Below are 21616 nucleotides of genomic sequence, written 5' to 3' on the forward strand. Positions count from 1 at the left end.
CGGCCCAGTACATCACTGGGGCCAAGCTTCCTGCCATCCAGGACCTCTATACTAGGCGTGTCAGAAGAAGGCCCTAAAAATTGTCAAAGACTCCATTCACCTTAGTCATAGACTGTTCTCTCTGCTACCACATGGCAAGCGGTACCGGAGTGCCTACCACATGGCAAGCGGTACCGGAGTGCCAAGTCTAGGTCCAAGAGGCTTCTAAACAGCTTCTACCCCCAAGCCATAAGACTCCTGAACATCTAGTCAAATGGCTACCCTGACTATTTGCATTGCCCCACCCCTTTTACGCTGTCACTTTAATAACTCTATCTACATGTACATATTACATCAACTAACCGGTGCCCCTGCACATTAACTCTGTACCTGTACCCCCTGTACATAGCCTCTCTATTGTTATTTTACTGCCACTCTGTAGTCATTTGTAACTTTTATTTCTTATTCTTACTTTTTGTAGGTATTTTTTTTATTGCATTGTTGGTTAATGGCTTGTAAGTAAGCATTTCACTGTAAGGTCTACCTACACCTGTTGTGTTCTGCGCATGTGACAAAATTTGATTTGGATATGTTGGCCTACAAGTAGCCTAGCCTATTAATTTATATGCATAATGTAGCCTTATCCAACCATTTGCCACATATTGAAATGATGTTATCTCTGGAGTCATTGCAAATCAATTTGTGCCAACTATTAATGGCTGTGTTTGTTTAGTTAATATAATTGTAAGTTATCATTTGTGATCATAGTCACAGCTCTATCGCAATTGCCAGCTTGTTGTTAGAATGCATTAGATTGACGGTAAAACAAAACACATTTTTTTTTTCAAGAATATTCAGTTCATATCCATATTATTAATATTCGTTCGGTGATTGAAATTCCAGCAACAAAAGCAATGTTACCTGTAAATCTGATGTAGTTATGTACATGCCAAAATGGATTTATTTATAATAACAGCGTTCAAACGAGTTCATTTTACATCAATACATGTCGATTTATCTGGCGAGTTTAATAAAGGCGAATTATATTTTGTCTTGCAACATATTCAAATTAATGTATTATGTCACGCTACCTCGCAATATTATTTTGATGGAAAACTGAATTTTGATCATTTCGTCGTGACAAGTTAAGTAGATATTAATTCTTAATTCGCTGTATTATGTTATGGAAAAGGGGTTTATTAGGTTTAATGTGTCAAACTCCTCTATTACTACGAGAAAGGGGCTAGTTTTCAGGGCTTGTTGGTGGGTTTTGTATGGACAATAGGCACTTTTTTTTAAGCAAACCTGGCAACCTTGTTTCCCGCTATTTTTATCTTCCGGATTTAAGCAAGGCTCATGGCAGCAGATAGCACAATGTGTAATGGCCAAGAAACGGCCTCCATGAACGGAGAGCCATCTTTCAAGCGACATCGGGAGAGTGGACAGGTCGAGTCCCTGCGGATTCCGAAGGAACCTCGGAATAAAGTAACCGTGGTCCTCGGTGCGCAATGGGGAGACGAGGGAAAGGGGAAAGTGGTTGACCTGCTAGCACTGGATGCGGATTTAGTCTGCCGGTGTCAGGTACGTAGCTACTTTAACTAGCTAGCAAACAAGGCATTTTGAACTTGACAAAAGTACGCCAGTCGTTCTGCTGCGTTGGCTAGGCAAAACCAATTCTAGTTAGTGTATATAATATTTAGGAAATGTGCTTACTAGATAACTTTAGCTATTTAGCAACTTATCATGCGAACGTTAGCATTGCTAGCTAAGCATGTTATCTGGTGGTAGCGGGTAACAACCCGCAACAACAAATGGGTTATCTAGCTACAGTAACGAGTGGGTATAGTTTGGGACGTTTCAACCGGAATCTGTTCCAAACACTTCGTAAATAATAAGGTTGCCAACAAACAACTCATACAAAGTTGTATAGTGGGCAGAATAAGATACCGGGTAGGGAGTGGGTAAATGTGTTACATTTTTCCGAATAAAACGTGGTGATTGAAAAAGGTGTCACTCTGGTAGCCTATGGACAAGCTTTAAGTATAAGCTATGTGGTGAGTTGATGCCTATTCGGCAGCTATTTAGCTAGGTGAATTGATCATCCTACTTTGTATGTGCTGTTTGTTGGCATCCTTGTTATTTAAGTTTTGGACAGATTCCTGTTGGAAAGTTCCACAAATTATGCCCACCCTACAGTAACAATTGCAGTTCGCTAAATGTCTTTTGTCGGCTTCCCTGGTAAAATACTGCCAACATTGGTTTCATTCGACTAGTTTTGACTGGTGAGTAGTAAACCGTTATCTCCTGTTAACTACACAAACACGTGTCCGAATTTTGTACTAAACTGAAGTTTTATAGCTGTTGAAACAAAGCTTTTCCAGTTAACAGGTAGTTTACTTATTCACATTTGTCTGTGATGTAGTTGTAAAAAAAAAAAAACGTGAATAAACTTATCACTGGTGGGGGTGAAACAAATTCATGCTCTCTGTACTTTCAATGCCTTTTTCCTGAAGGTTGGTAAACAATGGTGCAAAAAAAATTTGCCAGTTAACTGGTACTTACATGTTCGTTCACTGTGGGCTGTACTCAATTTCTGCTCCTTCTCTTGTTGTTCATGTAAATGTTGTCTCTTTCAGGGAGGCAACAACGCAGGCCACACAGTGGTGGTGGACTCTGTGGAGTACGACTTCCACTTGCTGCCCAGTGGAGTGCTCAACAAGAAGGCTGTCTCATTTATTGGTGAGTTGGCCCTCTTACACTTCATCCTCCACAATGTTTTCATTGGTTTGGTTTCCTATTCAAACCATCCGTAACTGAACTGCTCATCCACAGGGAACGGGGTTGTGATACACCTGCCTGGCCTCTTCGAGGAGGCTGAAAAGAACCTGCAGAAAGGCAACGGTGAGTATTGGCAATTGAAGAGGCCTGCAGGAAAGATGATGGTGATGAAGGAAGTTGATTCCACTGATGACACTTGACCTGCTATTTGTATTTGTCATTGTCCAGGACTGCAAGGATGGGAGACTCGGTTAAAGATATCTGACCGTGCACACATTGGTAAGACATGGCTGTTTGATTTACAAGTCTTTGGTTTAGTGTCTTGCAATTCTATGAATTTATGTTTTTTTTGTGTGTATCTGCTTTTAGTGTTCAACTTCCACCAAGCTGTTGATGGGATCCAGGAACAACAGAGACAGCTACAGGCGGGAAACAAGTGCGTGGGTTTTATTGTATGAGGAAGTGATGGTGACTGTGTTCATAAAGCGTCTCTGATTTGGAGTGCTTATCTGAGACTCTTTGAAGACGATGCCCTGTTCTTCATTTTACTATGTGGTGAAAGTGGTTGTAGCAACAACAACAAAATATTGAAGTCATGGTAGCCTTTTAGGGCTACTGCAAAGGCAGTGTTCATTAATGCTGTGGCATTCCTGAATGTCCATTCTTCTGATTTTGATTGATTGTTTTCCAGTTTGGGAACCACCAAAAAGGGCATTGGACCTGCCTATTCTTCCAAAGCTGCTCGCAATGGACTGCGAGTCTGTGACCTTGTGTCTGATTTCACTGTCTTTGCGGAGAAGTTAGTACCAAAATTATTGTTTGTAAGAATGCATGTAATTTACCTGAAATACACTTTTGAACCTTAATGATTTTAATGATCACTAAAAAAGTTGATGTTGATTGGTAGCTGATGGCATTTCTTCATCCACAGGTTCCGTGTGTTGGCAGGGCAATTCCTGACTATGTACCCCGACCTAAATGTTGACATTGATAATGAGCTGCAACAACTGAAGGTGAAAAGAACACTGCTTTAATGTCCCAATATACACTACGATTCAAAGGTTTGGGGTCACTTAGAAATGACCTTGTTTTTTAAAGAAAAGCAAAAAAGTTGTCCATTAAAATAACATAAAATTGATCAGAAATACAGGGTAGACATTGTTAATGTTGTAAATGACTATTGTAACTGGAAACGGCTGATTTTTAAATTATTTTTTTATTTTTATGAAATATCTACGTAGGCTTACAGAGGCCCATTATCAGCAACCATCACTCCTGTGTTCCAATGGCACATTGTTAGCTAATCCAAGTGTATCATTTTAAAAGGCTATTTGATCATTAGAAAACCCTTTTGTAATTATGTTAGCACAGCTGAAAACTTGTTCTGATTTAAAGAAGCAATAAAACTGTCCTGGGTTTGATTACAGGCTCAAAATAGCCAGAAACAAAGCCCTTTCTTCTGAAAATTGTCAGTCTATTCTTGAAAAGAAGGCTATTCCATGCTAGAAACTGAAGATCTCGTACTACTCCCTTCACAGACGAGCGCAAATTGGCTTTAACCAGAATAGAAAGAGGAGTAGTGGGAGGCCCTGGTGCACAACTGAGCAAGAGGACAAGTACACTAGAGTGTCTAGTTTGAGAAACGGATGCCTCACAAGTCCTCAACTGGCAGCTTCATTAAATAGTACCAGTCTCAACTTCAACAGTGAAGATGCGACTCCGGGATGCTGGCCTTTCAGCTGTGCTATCATAATTGTAAAAGGGTTTTCTAATGATCAAGTAGCCTTTTAAAATGATACACTTGGATTAGCTAACACAACTTGCCATTGGAACACAAAGTGATGGTTGCTGATAATGGGCCTATGTAGATATTCCATTTTAAAAAATGGCTGTTTCCAGCTACAATAGTCACTTACAACATTAACTATGTCCACACGGTGTTTCTGATCAAGTTGCTGTTATTTTAATGGACAAAAAAAGCTTTTCTTTCAAAAACGAGGACATTTCTATGTGACCCCAAACTTTTGAACGGTAGTGTGTGTGTGTGTGTGTGTGTGTGTGTGTGTGTGTGTGTGTATTATAGCTAGCTTAATTTAAAATAAAATCTTTGTTCTGAGCCATAAATCACCTGCCCAGGTTGCAGTCAAATCAAATGTTAACGTGAAATGCTTACTTACAAGCCATTAACCAACAATGCAGTTCAAGAAATAGTTCAGAAAATATTGCTAAATAAACTAGAGTTGAAAGTAACATTTAAGATATAATTACGAGGCTATATGCAGGGGGTATCAAGTCAATGTGCAGGTTAGTCAAGGTAATATGTAGGTAGGGGTAAAGTGACTATGCATAGATAAGCAGCAGTGTTAAAACAAAGGGGCGGGGTGGTCAATGTAAATAGTCCGGGTGGCCGTTTTATTCATTGTTCAGCAGTCTTATGGCTTGGAGGTAGATGCTGTTAATGGGCCTTTTGGACCTAGACTTGGCGTTCCGGTACAGCTTGCTGTGTGGTAGCAAAGAGAACAGTCTATGACTACGGTGGCTGGAGTCTTTGACCAAAAAAATTGTGCCTTCCTCTGACCCCGCCTAGTGTATAGGTCCTGGATGGCAGGAAGCTTGGCCCCAGTGATGTATTGGTCCTTATGCACTAAACTCTAGCGTCTTCCCATCGGATGCCGAGCAGTTGCCGTATGAGGGGATGATGCAACTGGTCAGGATGCTCTTGATGGTGCAGTTGTAGGACTTTTTGAGGATCCATGCCAAATATTTTCAGTCTCATGAGGGGAGAAAAGGTGAAGATGGCACGACAACACGACTGTCTTTGGACCATGGTAGTTTGTTGGTGATGTGGACATGACCCTCCTTTTCCTGTTGTCCACAATCATCTCCTTTGTCTGGATCACGTTGAGGGAGAGGTTGTTGTCCGGGCACCACACTGCCAGCTCTCTTGACCTCCTGTTTAGTCCCAGGGTCCTAAGCTTAGTGATGAGCTTTGTGGGCACTATGGTGTTGAACGCTGAGCTGTAGTCAATGAACAGCATTCTCATACAGGTGTTCCTTTTGTCCAGGTGGGAATGGGCAGTGTGGAGTGCGATTGAGATTGCGTCGTCTGTGGATTGGTTTAGGCGGTATGCAAATTGGTGTGGGTCTAGGGTTTCTGGGATGATGGTGTTGATGTGAGCCATGACCAGCCTTTCAGAGCACTTCATGGTGACCGACGTGAGTTCTACGGGGCATTTTGGCAGGTTACCTTTGCATTCTTGGTGACATGGACTATGGTGGTCTGCTTGAAACACGTAAGTATTAGCTTTGGTCAGGGAGATAGTTGCTGTGAGTACACACCCTTGTAATGCATAAAATGAATATAGCTTGTGTGGTTGGCTCGCGTCACTGGGAAGCTTGCGGCTGGGTTTCCCTTTGTAGTCCATAATAGTTTGCAAGCCCTGCCACATCTGGCGAGCGTCAGAGCCGGTGTAGTAGGATTCAATCTTAGTCCTCTATTGACGGTTTGCCTGTTTAATGGTTTGTATGAGGGCATAGCAGGATTTATTTTAAGTGTCTGGATTAGTGTCCCGCTCCTTGAAAGCGGCAACTCTAGCCTTTAGCTCTGTACGGATGTTGCCTGTAAATCCATGGCTTCTGGTTGGGATATGTACTTACTGTCACTGTGGGGATGACATCGTCGATGCACTTATTGATGAAGCCAGTGACTGTGGTATACTCCTCAATGCCATTGGATGAATCCCGGAACATATTCCAGTCTGCTAGCAAAACAGTCCTGTGGCGTCCGTGTCATCTGACCACTTTCGTATTGAGTGAGTCGCTGGTACTTCCTACCTTTGCTTGTTAGCAGGAATCAGGAGGATATAATTATGGTCAGATTTGCCAAATGGAGGGAGAGCTTTATGCATCTGTGTGTGGAGTAAACGTGGTCTAGAGTTATTATTTAAAAAATAAATAAATAAATTGTGACACGTGATATGCTGGTAGAAGTTCGGTCAAACGGATTTAAGATTGCCTGCGGATAAAGTCCCTGACCATTTGGAGCGCCGTTTCTGGATTAGTATTTTCTTGTCTGCTTCTGGTTAGGGATGCTAGTCCACTTATCTCTTGTTTGTGCCCAATGAATGTTATCCTGTTCTCTACAGACAATTACTGTCTCAATTGAGCTGATTCCATGCAGAACAGCTCTTGTTAGTCTTTCAGGGGGAGCTAGAAAACTTAAGATACTGAGATGTTTCTCTATGTAGGTAGGTGGTCACTGATTTATTTATTTTTTCTCTTTTCCAGGTGTATGCTGAGAGGTTGCGGCCCCTTGTCACCGATGGGGTGTACTTCATGCACAAGGCCCTCACTGGTCCCAGTAAGAAGATTCTGGTGGAGGGAGCCAATGCAGCCCTCTTGGATATTGACTTTGGTGAGAACAGAAGGGTTTGAGGGGGGTAAATTATTATGCTATTTAGTGATGGCCATTGGAATATAATTTGAAGGAAATCAAATAATTTGTCTTTTTCAGGCACCTACCCGTTTGTGACATCCTCTAACTGCACTGCTGGGGGGGTGTGCACTGGCCTGGGTGTGCCCCCGTCCTATGTGGGGAGAGTGTATGGTGTGGTCAAGGCCTACACCACCCGGGTGGGCGTTGGAGCTTTCCCCACTGAGCAGGACAATGTGAGTGGATAGTGTTTTGCAGAATTGTCTTAAGTCAGGGGTGTAAACTTACTGTCTAGGAACTGTCTCTTCTAGTACTTCATATTTACATTCAGTTTATAGTGAATCCCAGATCTGACTGCTGTGTTGATTGTGGTCCAGGAGATTGGCAACTTGTTGCAGTCCAGAGGGAGGGAGTTTGGTGTGACGACGGGCCGGCGGCGCCGCTGTGGCTGGCTTGACTTGATCCTTGTCAGATACGCCCACATGGTCAACGGCTTCACTGCGTAAGGCTCGGTCTCGCCTCCTGCTTGTCCTTCTTTCTGGATGTGTTCCATACTGTATGCATTGTAATTATTGGATCACTGTGTTCAGTCTGTTGTACTTGTGTATGCCTCCACTATGTTCAGTTGCTGTCTATTTATTGCATAACTTTGTTTGACACCACTGTTTCTCTCCGACAGCATCGCTCTGACCAAGCTTGACGTCCTCGACACGCTGCCAGAGATCAAAGTGGGTGTGTCCTACACTGTAGATGACGAATCCCTTCCCAGTTTTCCTGGTAAGTTTCTCCCTGTCTAGGGGGACTTATTTTATACAGTTGCTCTGTTCACTTTACCCTTACACATTTGATTTGGCTTGCCCTGCATGCTGACTCCCATCTTATTTCCTGTCTTTCCCTCTGTAGCCAATATGGACATGCTGATGCGGGTGTCAGTGAAGTACGAGACGCTACCTGGATGGTGCTGCAGCACTGAGGATGTGCGGTGCTTTGAGGAGCTGCCCCCTCAGGCACAGAGCTACATCCGCTTCATCGAGGACTTCTTGCAAGTGCCAGGTTAGTCAAGAAACAAGTATTTATGGTGATTAAGCAGCCTTACTGAAAACCAACCCTGTTTTGATAATTGATGATATATTCACCGTGAATTTGATTTTATTTGCAGTGAAATGGGTTGGAGTTGGGAAATCCAGAGAAAGCATGATCAAGCTGTTCTGATCAGTTTGGGAACTGATATCTTTTGGTTTTCTTGCCATTACAACAGCTGATTGGGAGAAGAATGATGTTGAATACTTGGATGACCATAAACCTTGGGTTAAAGTCCCAAAGTCTGTTCTGCAGAAAAGCAAAAACTTCACCAGCAATGTTATTAGTGAAATGTATAACCTGCATTCTATAGCTTTCTTTTCTTCTGATATGACAAGACAATATATTGACCATTATGTTCATCCTCTGTGTGTAATGGACAGACAGGTATTAAATCTTAAACAACTGTGGTAACCATACCAAGCTTTCATCAACCATTTAATTGAAGTAGTAATATGTTTTTACAACTTTTTTTTTTTTTTTTGCTTTCTTTTTTTAAACAAGATTTTAAAATTACTTCACCTTGCAGTTATTTTTTACACTATCTTTGCTTTTTGGTTTGCGATACTAGGCTAATGTTTTTAAGGAGGCCTCATAATTAGGTCTTTGGATGAGCTGGCCTGTTGTACGAAGGAATTATTGTCGGGATTTTAGATTCTAAAGGGATGCTGTCTGAATGCCTTGATTTCCTATTGATCATTAAAACTTCTTCAGGATTGGTGGGTCCCCTGCGGGATGGTTGAGCTAATGTAGGCTAATGTGATTAGCATGAGGTTGTAAGTAACAAACATTTCCCGGGACATAGACATATCTGATATTGGCAGAAAGCTTAAATTCTTGTTAATCTAACTGCACTGTCCAATTTACAGTAGCTATTTCAGTGAAAGAATACCATGCTATTGACTGAGGCGATTGCATAGTTATTAATAAACATATTAGGCACATTTGGGCAGTCTTGATACAACATTTTGAAATGCAATGGTTCATTGAATCAGACTAAAACTTTGCACATACACTGCCATCTAGTGGCCAATATCCAGATGACACCTGGGCTGGTTAAATTATGGCCTTTCTCTTCAATTTTCAAAGATGATGGTACAAAAAAATACAGTATATAAAATATATTGTATTTTACCAGATCTAATGTTTTTCTCCTACATTCCTTTCACATTTCCACAAACTTCAGTGTTTCCTTTCAAATGGTACCAAGAAAATGCATATCCTTGCTACAGGCAGTTAGATTTGGGTATGTCCATTTTAGGCGAAAATAGAAAAAAGGGGGCCGATCCTTAACCTCTTAAGATCAAGAACTTGTGATTGCACACAAACACACCTGCTGATGTTTAGAACCTGGGTGGAACTCCACTTTTAATGTATATACAAACTACAAATGTTTTCCATTATTTCTTTCGGTGTAAACAATATGCTTCTACAATTATCAATAAAATTCTAAGTGTCATTGCTGTTTTGTTGATTAGTATCATGTGCATATTCTTTGGAGTATTTGGTCTGCTGTCCAATAAAAGCGGTAATTTCCCTTCCCTCTTTGTCAATGGCCCTGTTCAAGAGGATCATAAGCGTAATGTGTAGTTGTTCATAAATTGACTGACTTATTGATCAAATTATGAGCAGTTATTTATGATTCAAGGTTCTTTGTAGGTCAGTCGGCAGTTGTCTGCAATGTGGAACAAGTCCATTTTCAAGACTAGCCGTGTTCTTGACCATCAAATCCATGATGCATTGTGGGTAAATGGTGACTGACTAAGCGACAAATCTGTTGTAGCTAGAAACACAAGCATTTCGCTACACCCGCAATAACGTCGGTTAAATGTGTATGTGATTACAATAAGTAGTTATTTATGATGCAATGTGATTTGTAGACCAGTCAATTGGCTGTTGCCTGCAATGTCGAACAAGCCTTATTTCGGCCCCTTTTTCTCTGGTGTTAATCACCGCTACGACCTGTGACCAGTCTATACACAGACAACATCACACTGACATTTCACACAAATGAGCCGAGCCATTCAAGCTGCAAAGGTCCTGGTTACATCCATTTGATAATGTGAAAAAAATATCCAAACTAGTACAGAATTATTTGATCACATGTATGATTTTAGGTTGAATTCTCATAAGAGCTATTCTCTGTTCTCTATTTGGGATCTACAGCAAAGACATGCATGATGAATGGACTGGTCTGAATTTGTCCAACTGGGCACCCTTACAACGTAATGCGCTAAACTAGACGTATACGTGGCGCTGACGTCAGCGTTTAGCGGAAGGACCAGTTCCTTCGTAGGCAGTGGAGTGATCAAATAAAGATTATTTATTTACCGGTAAGAGATTGTTGGTATTTGAAACTTGATTATGGCTCGAAAAGATATCATGATAACACTTGCTTAGTCATGTATCTACTCTGTTTTTGTCGTGCCAATGTTTTATAACTAACGTTAAGCTTATTCAGCTTTGGAAGACAGAACGCTAGCTACTAATAGCAGCAGGCTTGTTATGACTATTGGGCGTATTCGTTTTGCATGGCCCGATTGCCTCGGGTGTGCGGGTTGGAACATTTTAAACCATTCCATTGGTCCTTAAGTGAAATCTACACCCACCCTGGGCACCGGGTCATGTGAAATGAACTAGCTCATTTGCCGTTCACTCATCATCCACAAAACCTTTCCATTTTCTGTTAGTGCTAGCGTGTTACCTATATTCTCCTACATATGTATAACATTATTTATCAATATTGATACCATTAGTCCGATATAATATACTGTAACGACCCTGGGTTTATAAGCGCGGATATCGACTCTACCAGTTGAGCATACTTTTGGTGCACATTCGATAGCGCGCTGGACTTCGGGCTAGAAGGTCGAGGGTTCGCGCTCCCTGCTTGTTTCATTACAATACTTTACTGGATTCTGAGAGTAGCCTTAGCTATTTTGGACTGTTTGGCCAATCACTGAAGCTGGAGACTCATATCTCCCTCACTAGATTTAAGCACCAGCTGTCAGAGCAGCTCACAGATCACTGCACCTGTGCATAGCCCATCTGCTCATCCCCATACTGTTATTTATTACTACACATTATTAGCACCCGTCCCGCATCACTACTCTGGACGGTTCTGACTTAGAATATGTGGACAACTACAAATACCTAGGTGTCTGATTAGACTGTAAACTCTCCTTCCAGACTCACATGAAGCATCTCCAATCCAAAATTAAATCTAGAATCGGCTTCCTATTTCGCAACAAAGCATACTTCACTCATGCTGCCAAACATACCCTCGTAAAACTGACTATCCTACTGATCCTTGACTTCGGTGATGTCATTTACAAAATAGCCTCCAACACTCTACTCAGCAAATTGGATGCAGAAGAAGATGTGCATCTGGTTTGTCACCAAAGCCCCATATACTGCCCACCACTGCGACCTGTATGCTCTAGTCGGCTGGCCCTCGCTACATATTCGTCGCCAGACCCACTGGCTGCAGGTCATCTAGAAGTCTTTGCTAGGTAAAGCCACGCCTTTTCTCAGCTCACTGGTCACCATAGCAGCACCCACCCATAGCATGCGCTCCAGCAGGTATCCCCAAAACCAATTCCTCCTTTCTTGTCTGCTTCTGGTTAGGGATGCTAGTCCACTTATCTCTTGTTTGTGCCCAATGAATGTGATCCTGTTCTCTCTACAGTTCTCTGCTGCCAATGACTGGAACGAATTGCAAAAATCACTGAGGCTGGAGACTCAAATCTCCCTCACTAACTTTAAGCACCAGCTGTCAGAGCAGCTCACAGGTCACTGCACCTGTGCATAGCCTATCTGTAAATAGCCCATCCAACTACCTCATCCCCATACTGTTATTTATGATTATTTTTTAGCTCCTTTGCACCCCAGTATCTCTACTTGCACATTCTTCTTCTGCACATCTATCACTCCAGTGTTTAATTGCTAAATTGTAATTATTTTGCCACTTTGGCCTATTTAGTGCCTTACCTCCCTTATCTTACCTAATTTGCACACACTGTATATAGACTTTTTCTATTGGGTTATTGACTGTATGTTTGTTTATTCCATGTGTAACTCTGTTGTTGTTTGTGTCACACTGCTTTGCTTTATCTTGGCCAGGTTGCAGTTGTAGATGAGTACTTGTTCTCAACTAGCCTACCTGGTTAAATAAAGGTTAAATAAAAAATTAACTAACAATCAAACATGTGCAAGGCATTCAGTGGATAAACAGCTAGTACCTCAACCAGTATAGGTTTGTTGGATTGTTCATTTTGCAATCCTGGGTTTTGTAGATTTTTTAAGCAAGCACACTTTTCTTGACCAGAAGATTCTTGGTTGAGTTGTGAGTAAACCCCTTGATTGTAATGATTGAATTTAGCTATGGGTCATTCAAGCTATTAGCATGTTTACAATCGGGCACATTATGTAACAGTACATGATGCTTTTTCTGGGAATCAGGATTTGGTGGTAGCTAAGAAAAAACGGTTTTACCTAACAGTTATTTACCCCAAACATTGGTTATCACATTTTTCATCGACTACTCTGTTATTTTATCTTTTAGTAAACAAGAGAACACGAAGAAAAGTCTAGAAGTTGAGAAAAGTCTAGTAGACTAGTCTATCAGTGTATTGATTGCTACTCTCAAACCCAGAAAGTTCTTGAAGAGGATGTGTCTCTTTTGCTTTCTTTGCAGAGTGTCTGTATACATTCACACCAGTTGGTCTGTGGGCTTATTCTATCCTCAAGAACTCAAGTGAAACAATCTCCTTGTTGTCTGCCTAGTAGCTACTGTCTCATTTCAGACCCAGGGCTTTCCGGGACAGTTTTTGAGGAGATTGTCATGTTGAGTACACAAGTGTTTTTGATGGATCTTTAAAATGATTCATACTGAAATCTGACTCTGTTTTTCCTCCAGCAGGTGATGTGCCTGAGCATCCATGAACACGCGTCGTCGCCACGGTCCTAGGAACAGCCAGGAAGGGGTGTACCTAGGGCCTGCCCAGACCCAGTCACCGCTGATCCAGTTGCAGGACCCACAACTCACAGCCCCCAGTCCACCGCCACCTGCCCCACTGGTGGACATAAGCAACATGTCGGGCAGGGACCGCACCAATGAGTTCCAGTCAGTCTGCAGGTCACTACAGGGGAGACAGGTGAGCAACATGGAGAGACCCTATGTCTTTTAATAATAATATGTATGTTCTCAATTAGTATTAACTAGCTTTACCAAAATAGATGTGACAGATTAGCACCATAGAGAGATGTTTATTTATTACTGTTATGTACAGTACCACTCAAAAGTTTGGCCATAACTACTCTTTCCAGGGTTTTTCTTTATTTTTACCATTGTAGAATACCACTGCATTGTAGAATAATAGTGAAGACATCAAAACTATGAAATAACACACATGGAATTTTGTAGTAACCAAAAAAGTGTTAAACAAATCAAAATATATTTGAGATTTGTCAAAGTAGCCAGCCTTTGCCTTGATGACAGCATTGTACACGCTTGGCATTCTCTCAACCAGGTTCATGAGGTATAGTCACCTGGAATGCATTTCAATTAACAGGTGTGCCTTGTTAAAAGTTAATTTGTGGAATTTCTTTCCTTCTTAATGTGTTTGAGCCAATCAGTTGTGTTGTGACAAGGTAGGGGGATATACAGAAGATAGCCCTATTTGGTAAAATACCAAGTCCATATTATGACAAGAACAGGTCAAATAAGCAAAGAGAAATGACAGTCCATCATTACTTTAAGACATGAAGGTCAGTTAATCTGGAAAATGTCAAGTATTTTTAAAGTTTCTTAAAGTGCAGTCGCAAAAACTATCAAGCGCTATGATGAAACTGGCTCTCATGAGGACCGCCACAGGAAAGGAAGACCCAGAGTTACGTCTGCTGCAGAGAATAAGTTCATTAGAGTTACCAGCCTCAGAAATTGCAGCCCAAATATATGCTTCACAGAGTTCAAGTAACAGACACATCTCAACATCAACTGTTCAGAGGAGACTGTGAATCAGGCCTTCATGGTCAAATTGCTGTAAAGAAACCACTAGTAAAGGACACCAATAATAAGAAGAGTCTTGCTTGGGCCAAGAAACTTGAGCAATGGACGTTAGACCGGTGGAAATCTGTCCTTTGGTCGGATGAGTCCAAATTTGAGTTTTTTTTTAGTTCCAACTGCCTCGTCTTTGTGAGACGCAGATTAGGTGAACGGATGCTCTCCGCATGTGTGGTTCCTACCGTGAAGCATAGAGGAGGCAGTGTGATGGTGTGCTTTGCTGGTGACACTGTCTGTGATCTATTTAGAATTCAAGGCACACTTAACCAGCATGGCTACTGCAGCATTCTGCAGCGAAATATGCCATCCCATCTGGTTTGTGCTTAGTGGGACTATCATTTGTTTTTCAACAGGACAATGATCCAACACACCTCCAGGCTGTATAAGGACTATTTTACCAAGAAGGAGAGTGATGGAGTGTTGCATCAGATGACCTGGCCTCCAAAATCATCCATCCTCAAACAAATTGAGATGGTTTGTGATGAGTTTTACTTCACAGCAGAGTGAAGGAATAGCAGCCAACAAGTGTTCAGCATATGTGGGAACTCCTTCAAGACTGTTGGAAAAGTATTCCAGGTGAAGCTGGTTGAGAGAATGCCAAGAGTGTGCAAAGCTATCATCCAGGCTAAGGGTGGCTACTTTGAAGAATTTAAAATATTTGTTTAACACTTTTTTGTGAACAACATGATTCCATATGTGTTATCTCATAGTTTTGATGTCTTCATTATTATTCTACAATGTATAAAATAGTACAAATAAAGAAATACCCTTGATAGATAGGTGTGTCCAAACTTTTGACTGGTACTGTATGTTTTGAACGAGCACCAACTGTCGAATCATAACATTCAGGCACACCAAAAAAGTTGTGCTTGACATTTTCACAATGTTGGCTGATTGTTCCTTATTCTTTCTGTTTTCTTCAGAATGCGGTCCAGTCCAGCAAGCCAGCCCTCAGTGCAGTCAGACAGCGCAGTGACTTTACACTCATGGCAAAGTTAGGAGCATTACACTGTGTTATTAACATGTTATTGAATGAGAATAGTAGATGATTTTGAGAACAGATACATTTTATGTATAGCCTTCTATAAGTATCCCTATACTCAACTGTTTGTTATGTTTCTTTCTATTTAACAGGAGGATTGGGAAGGACTTGAGTAACACTTTCGCCAAACTGGAAAAACTCACAATACGTAAGGAAGCAACTTTTTTAGTTTTTGCGTCCACAATGTGGTTGTGCATCTGGAACTCACTGACTCTTATCTTGTCTAGTTGCCAAAAGGAAATCTCTTTTTGATGACAAAGCTGTGGAGATTGAGGAGTTAACCTACATTGTTAAACAGGTGAGGAGATATGTATAGTAGATTTAGCTGCTATACTTTGTTGTTACTCTACAGAGTTTATATGTACAGGATGCTGTTCAGGAACACTTTATTAGATGCCCGTTGGTATGTGAAAGTAAAAGCAAGCTGTCTGTTTTTTTCTTTTCTTTGTCCAGGACATAAACAGTCTGAATAAACAGATCGCACAGCTGCAGGGTCTTGTGCGCTCCAGACAGAGTCAGAATGGCAAACACCTACAGACACATTCCAACACCATCGTTGTCTCCCTCCAGGTAACTTCCATGCTCTGACATTCTGATATGTCCATTGGTTTTATCCAATGAAGAATAGTGCATGTCACTTTTCCATGTAGCGTTCATTTTATAACAGCCCTTTTCTGTTCTAGTCCAAACTGGCATCAATGTCAAACGACTTCAAGTCGGTGCTGGAGGTCAGGACAGAGGTAAGACAGACACACATCTTTCACAGTAAATATTTTGACCAGACTAGTTTTGATTGGATGTTCCATGTATATTTGTTGATTTATAAACCGTTTTATACAGATTTTCTTCTCAACTCCCCCACACTCTTTTCCTTCTGCAGAACCTCAAAGAGCAGAAGAGTAGAAGAGATCAATTTTCTCAAGCCCCAGCATCCTCCTCCCATCTACATGCCAGCAACTTCGGTGAGATAAACTATTATCAGCTCCACAGTACAAAACAAGCACTAAACAGTACAACCTGACCTCTCTCTCTCTCCCCCCTTCTCTCTCTCTCTCTCTCTCTCTCTCTCTCTCTCTCTCTCCCCTCTCTCTCTCTCTCTCTCTCTCTCCCCCTCTCTCTCTCTCTCTCTCTCTCTCTCTCCCCCTCTCTCTCTCTCTCTCTCTCTCTCTCTCCCCCTTCTCTCTCTCTCTCTCGCTCTCTCTCTCTCTCCCCCTTCTCTCTCTCTCGCTCTCTCTCTCTCTCTCTCTCCCCCGCTCTCTCTCTCTCTCCTCCCTTCTCTCTCTCTCTCTCCTCCCTTCTCTCCCTCTCTCTCCCCCTTCTCTCTCTCCCTTCTCTCTCTCTCACTCTCTCTTGCAGGTAACTCATTGTTAATGCAGGACGACTCTAAAAGGACAGCTGAAGTCTCTATAGACATGGACTTCCGTGCCAGCCAACAGCTGCAGCTTGTCAATGAACAGGTATTACCTCCAATCCTCTTGATGATGATGAGAAGCATTATAATGATTGTGACAATAACAGTGACATTTAAAACACACTTTGACGCAGTGTCCTCGTTCGATACAAATGCTTTTATTGACTGAGACTTGTTTCTGGAGTCATGTGTCAATCAATAATACTGTTTGTTGCTTAATAATTTGCATTCATTCTAAGTGGTGTCACTCTTATGGTGTGTTTGTATAGGACTCGTACATCCAGAGCCGTTCAGACACCATGCAGAACATAGAGACCACCATCGTAGAGCTGGGCTCCATCTTCCAGCAGCTGGCCCACATGGTGAAGGAGCAGGAGGAGACAGTGCAGAGGTGAGGGAGAGATGAAGAGAGAGCCAGAGATGATCAAGCCACTAGTTAAGATGCTTTCCCCCTGATATAACATTGTTGTTCTGATGTTTTGTTGAGCTTGCATATCCAGCAATGATCAGACAGGGCATGCAGTGGTAAGCCGGTTAATGAAACCTCTGACACTCATTGACATCCCATTTCCCATCCTCTTTCCTGCAGAATTGATGCCAATGTGGAGGACACCCAGCTCAACGTGGACATGGCACACTCCGAGATCCTCAAGTACTTTCAGTCTGTCTCATCCAACCGCTGGCTCATGGTCAAAATCTTCCTCGTCCTCATAGTCTTCTTCATCGTCTTTGTGGTCTTCTTTGCTTGAGGAGCAGGGGGGCACTTGGCTAAGGATGAGAGAGGGAGGGATTGTGCTGGAGGAGAGCAGTTTCTCCTTTATGTTTCATACTTTCTCTCCTTGTGGTTTAAAGAAAATACCACTACTAACACACAATTCTGCATATGCTAAGATGTGGTTATGTTGATAATGAATAGCTGTATGGTAGAAAGAAGTTGAAAAATCTGATTATTCTTATTACCATCCATTAAATGGAGTAAATAGATGAAATCTATGATGCACGATAGAAGACTATTGCAGTTGGATTGAAACTCTCTTCTGTTGTCTTCATGCGTTCTTTCTGTAATTTGTAGAAAACATTCCTACTTCTTGAAGGACAGGGTCAATCCAAAGAGAATTTGAGTCGGAATAGGAAACTGGTAGATTCATTTGGCCTTAAAAGACCTGTATGCTGAATCTCTGAGGGACGTTACTCCTCACAATGCACCTCACTGCCAGCAGTAATACCTCCGTTAGGATGTTAGGGCTGATTGACAAGGCCATGTGAATGACCTCTGACCTTCAATCTCTTCTTTGATGGTTAGGAAAGCTGATAGGAAATGTTTGGCCACTCTTAACCTAAACTGTACATGCATTGTGTTCCACAATGACATCATGCACATGAAAGGACATCCATCATGACAGTCAACTTGCCGTGGTTGACCTGAGATAGATGAATGTACTGTGTAAGTGAAGCATTGCCAGTACTTCTGGTGCTTTTATTTTCTCTAGTCAGATACTGAACTGTATGTGCACAACTGCTTTGCCTTTTACAGCTACCATAGAATATCTTTGAATTAAGATACATTATTTTCAATAAACTGGTTATTTAAATGATGTTCAATCAGAGTCTGCACATAACACCAAATGAGTGGTGTTTTACAGACAGATGTTCTACATTTTTCACCCCCTGCCTCCCCCCTAATACCCCCCCCCACACACACACATACACACACACACTTCATAAATGTTCAATGTTCACACATTTTTTGGGGGACTAAATCTCTGTTTTATCTATGTCTCTGAGGTATCTGTAAAGGTAAATTCATTGTAATTCAAATGTGTTATGTCTCTCCTTTTTGTTCAAGAGAATGACTTGGAGACACCAAAAAAATATTCAAATATACAAACTCATCTGCTAAGCTAATATTCTGGAACCCAGAAATATTGGAATGGACTTTTTTTAAACTGTTTCACACATTTGCTCTCCTCTGTCTGGATATCTTGGAGGAAGTATTGTAGGTCACTGCTAATTTTATTGATACCCCTAATTTCTGTATTTTATCATAAGCTTTTGTTGTAGAAACTGCAAATGTGTAAGCAAAAATTAAAAATAATTTTACAAGTTTTGTTTTTCATTGTCAACAGGAATGTGTTTGTTTTAGTGTAGTCACCACCATAACACTGACATATAGGTTTATTGTTATCAAGTTTAGGGTTCATTCTAAATTAGTCAAACACTTTGTTTGCATTCTTTGGAAGCTGAACAGTTTATTTACATAGCCTTGTTTTTCAGAATAATGAAATCTTCCATTAAGAAACAACATATACAGTGTCTTCAGGAAGTATTCATACCCCTTGACCTATTCCACATTTTGATGTGTTACAACCTGAATACAACAGTTTTTTCCCCTCAGCCATCCACACACACACTACCTCATAATGACAAAGTGAAAACATGTTTTCAGACATTTTACCAAATGTTGTTGAGAATGAAATACAGAAATATCTCATTTATATAAGTATTCACACCCCTGAGTCAATACTTTGTAGAAGCACCTTTGGTGGCGATTACAGCTTTGAGTCGTCTTGGGCATGTCTGTATCGGCTTTGCACATCTTGATTTTGGGATTTTCTCCATTCTTCCTTACAGATTTTCTCAAGCTCTCTTAAGTTAGTTGGGGAGCGGTGTTGAACAGCAATGTTCAAGTCTTTCCACAGATTTTCAATGGAATTGAAGTCTGGGCTCTGGCTGGGCCACTCAAGGACTTCACATTCTTGTTCTGATGCCATTCCAGCGTTGCATTGGCTCTATGCTTAGGGTCATTATCCTGTTGGAATGTAAATCTTCGCCCCAGTCTAAGTTCGTTTGCACTCTGAACCAGGTTCTCATCAAGGATTTACCTCTTATTTGGCTCCATTCTTCGTTCCCTCTATCCTTACCAGTCTCCCAGTCCCTGCTGCTGAAAAGCATCCCCATAGCATGATGCTGCCACAAAGCTTCACGGTAGAGATGGTGTTATATGGGTGATGAGCTGTGCATGGTTTCCTGCAGACATAGCGCTTTGCATTCTGCATTAATTACTGTTTATAACTGCATTACAGACAAAGGTCCTGGAGCTCCATTAGTTTCCCAGGGGTAACAGTGTAATGTCTCCCTCGGGTGTGGTCCTAGTCAGCTGTAGTAAATGTCTGCATATTTCTGTCAACCTCTCTTGGTGGAGACGGTCAGTGTGTTTCAGCAGGGCTCCAAACTCCAGCACCCGGGTGTGAGCGACCAGCTCCTCTGGGGAGTGCTGGGCTGGGACTGTGGTGGGCTCTGTGGAGGAGAACACAGATGTCCAGCAGAACATCTGAGGAGAAAGGGAAAGGTTGCAAACTAGAGGAGAGTGTTAAGTGAACACAGTGTGCTGATAGTTCAGAGTAGATAGGGTATGTTTGCCAGGAGAACAAAACAGGTAAAAGTTCCAACCAGTTTTACCCAAATTACATGTATTTTACAAACAAGGCCACAGATCAAAATATGGTTCTATCTTGAAATACATTCATAAACAAATAAGTAGAATCATAATTATGTTGATGGAACAAGTAATTATATTTTGTTGATCCAATTAAAGTGAGTGTTCTTACCATAAAAATGTCCAATTAATATAAATAATCAGGAGAACTAAGAATAAGTGACTGATCCAATGGGAGACAATGTATGACAGTATACTTTATCCTGTGATAGCCTCTATTAAGTGAGTACAGAAGCGTGTGTCTAAATTCTAATCCGCTGTTAATAGAACTCTGTGTGAGCCCCTTATTGATGTGATCAGCATTTCCCCTGTCACTGGCAGCTTAACGTGCCTTGATTCAGTTTGGAAATAACTGCCACCGTCTGAGCAGAAGCACAGTCGCCATCTCCAGTTTATTTATTAGGGGGATTTTAGAATAGAAATAAATAACATTTTAGTAGCCAAACCTCCACATGTACAGGGTTAAGGCCAAATCATGACTACATTAAAAACAACAGAACACACAAAGTCTCGGAAGCAAACCAGAGGTCTCATTTGTCTGTGCAGGAGTGATGGGGGCAGAGTGTCCACTTGTGGGCACAGGGGGCTAAGTCTGTGGTAGGGGGCTGTCCCTCTGAGGCACGAGATGAAGGCAGAGAAATGGAGGGAAACGATGTGGGCACGGGGGATACAGTCTGTGGCTCTAGGGAACCATGCAGTGGCACAGGAGAGACTGGGTGAGTGGGCCACCTCGAGCCCTGTCTGTGGGGCCTGGACGTGTGTGTGGAGGGAGGGGTTGTGGGGCTTCCTGGGGTTAGAGGCCCGTCTGTATGGGGCTAACCTGTCCAGGTGCAGTGCCAATTTTCTCCCCCCGGGAGACAGCTGGACCCAGTACACCACCTCTCCCATCCTCGCCAGGAACCTGCAGGGCCCCACCAGTGACTATCCAGCTTGGGGCATTGTCCTTTCTTTCTCTGGGGGCTGAAGACCCAGATCAGCTCCCCAGCCTCAAAGTGCCTTCCCCAGGTGTGCACATCATGGGTCATTTTCTGCCTCACACGTGCGTTCAACAGCTGTTCTCTCTGCTGATAATGTGGGCTGTCTCCTGGCGTACCCCGGCCCCGGGGGGACGGCAGGGCTGTCACGGGGCCGACCAAGTAGCATGAGTAGGGCATGAGTAGGACAGGTTTGCGAAGGTGGAATCCTGAACAACGGAGAAGCACGCCATGAGAACCATGGGCAGATGTTTTTCCTAGTCACGCTGTGTTTGGCAGAGATGATTAAAACCCTCCACGAAACCATTGCTTTGTGGGTGAAGTGGCGTCATACCGATCTTGTGCATACCCAGCCTCTCA

The 21616-nt window shown here is 42.0% G+C and overlaps 2 protein-coding genes across 3 annotated transcripts; both read left to right on the plus strand.

Annotated features, from left to right (window-relative positions):
• Positions 1 to 1292: 1292 nt before the first annotated feature.
• LOC112231322 (adenylosuccinate synthetase isozyme 2) lies at positions 1293 to 9810 on the plus strand. Its single transcript, XM_024398015.2, has 13 exons — positions 1293 to 1560; positions 2616 to 2718; positions 2812 to 2880; positions 2986 to 3036; positions 3127 to 3193; positions 3449 to 3556; positions 3689 to 3770; positions 7045 to 7171; positions 7271 to 7425; positions 7567 to 7691; positions 7869 to 7966; positions 8093 to 8242; positions 8349 to 9810. The coding sequence occupies exons 1-13, from the start codon at positions 1336 to 1338 to the stop codon at positions 8399 to 8401; spliced, it is 1413 nt and encodes a 470-aa protein (XP_024253783.1). The 5' UTR covers positions 1293 to 1335; the 3' UTR covers positions 8402 to 9810.
• Positions 9811 to 10473: 663 nt separating this feature from the next.
• On the plus strand, positions 10474 to 18889 carry LOC112231323 (syntaxin-5). Of its 2 annotated transcripts, none has more exons than XM_024398017.2 (11): positions 10474 to 10602; positions 13188 to 13425; positions 15257 to 15327; positions 15468 to 15523; positions 15603 to 15673; positions 15829 to 15945; positions 16059 to 16115; positions 16256 to 16337; positions 16732 to 16832; positions 17056 to 17177; positions 17376 to 18889. In XM_024398017.2, the coding sequence occupies exons 2-11, from the start codon at positions 13210 to 13212 to the stop codon at positions 17533 to 17535; spliced, it is 1053 nt and encodes a 350-aa protein (XP_024253785.1). In that variant the 5' UTR covers positions 10474 to 10602; positions 13188 to 13209; the 3' UTR covers positions 17536 to 18889. The 2 variants fall into 2 exon arrangements, with proteins under 2 accessions (XP_024253785.1, XP_024253784.1); XM_024398016.2 differs by having other exon boundaries at positions 10506 to 10602; positions 13191 to 13425.
• The last annotated feature ends 2727 nt before the right edge of the window (positions 18890 to 21616 follow it).

The sequence above is a fragment of the Oncorhynchus tshawytscha genome, linkage group LG33 (assembly GCF_018296145.1).
Source record: "Oncorhynchus tshawytscha isolate Ot180627B linkage group LG33, Otsh_v2.0, whole genome shotgun sequence".
Taxonomy (NCBI): domain Eukaryota; kingdom Metazoa; phylum Chordata; class Actinopteri; order Salmoniformes; family Salmonidae; genus Oncorhynchus; species Oncorhynchus tshawytscha.

What these genes read in the sequence shown, in the direction of transcription:
- LOC112231323 (XM_024398017.2), top strand. Translation starts at nt 13,210, where the DNA reads ATGAACACGCGTCGTCGCCACGGTCCTAGGAACAGCCAGGAAGGGGTG. An exon ending in GGTCACTACAGGGGAGACAG is followed by an intron (nt 13,426 to 15,256) that starts GTGAGCAACATG and finishes TGTTTTCTTCAG; the next exon opens with AATGCGGTCCAGTCCAGCAA. An exon ending in CCATCGTTGTCTCCCTCCAG is followed by an intron (nt 15,946 to 16,058) that starts GTAACTTCCATG and finishes TTTCTGTTCTAG; the next exon opens with TCCAAACTGGCATCAATGTC.
- LOC112231322 (XM_024398015.2), top strand. Translation starts at nt 1,336, where the DNA reads ATGGCAGCAGATAGCACAATGTGTAATGGCCAAGAAACGGCCTCCATG. An exon ending in CCTCTTGGATATTGACTTTG is followed by an intron (nt 7,172 to 7,270) that starts GTGAGAACAGAA and finishes TGTCTTTTTCAG; the next exon opens with GCACCTACCCGTTTGTGACA. An exon ending in ATGGTCAACGGCTTCACTGC is followed by an intron (nt 7,692 to 7,868) that starts GTAAGGCTCGGT and finishes TCTCTCCGACAG; the next exon opens with CATCGCTCTGACCAAGCTTG.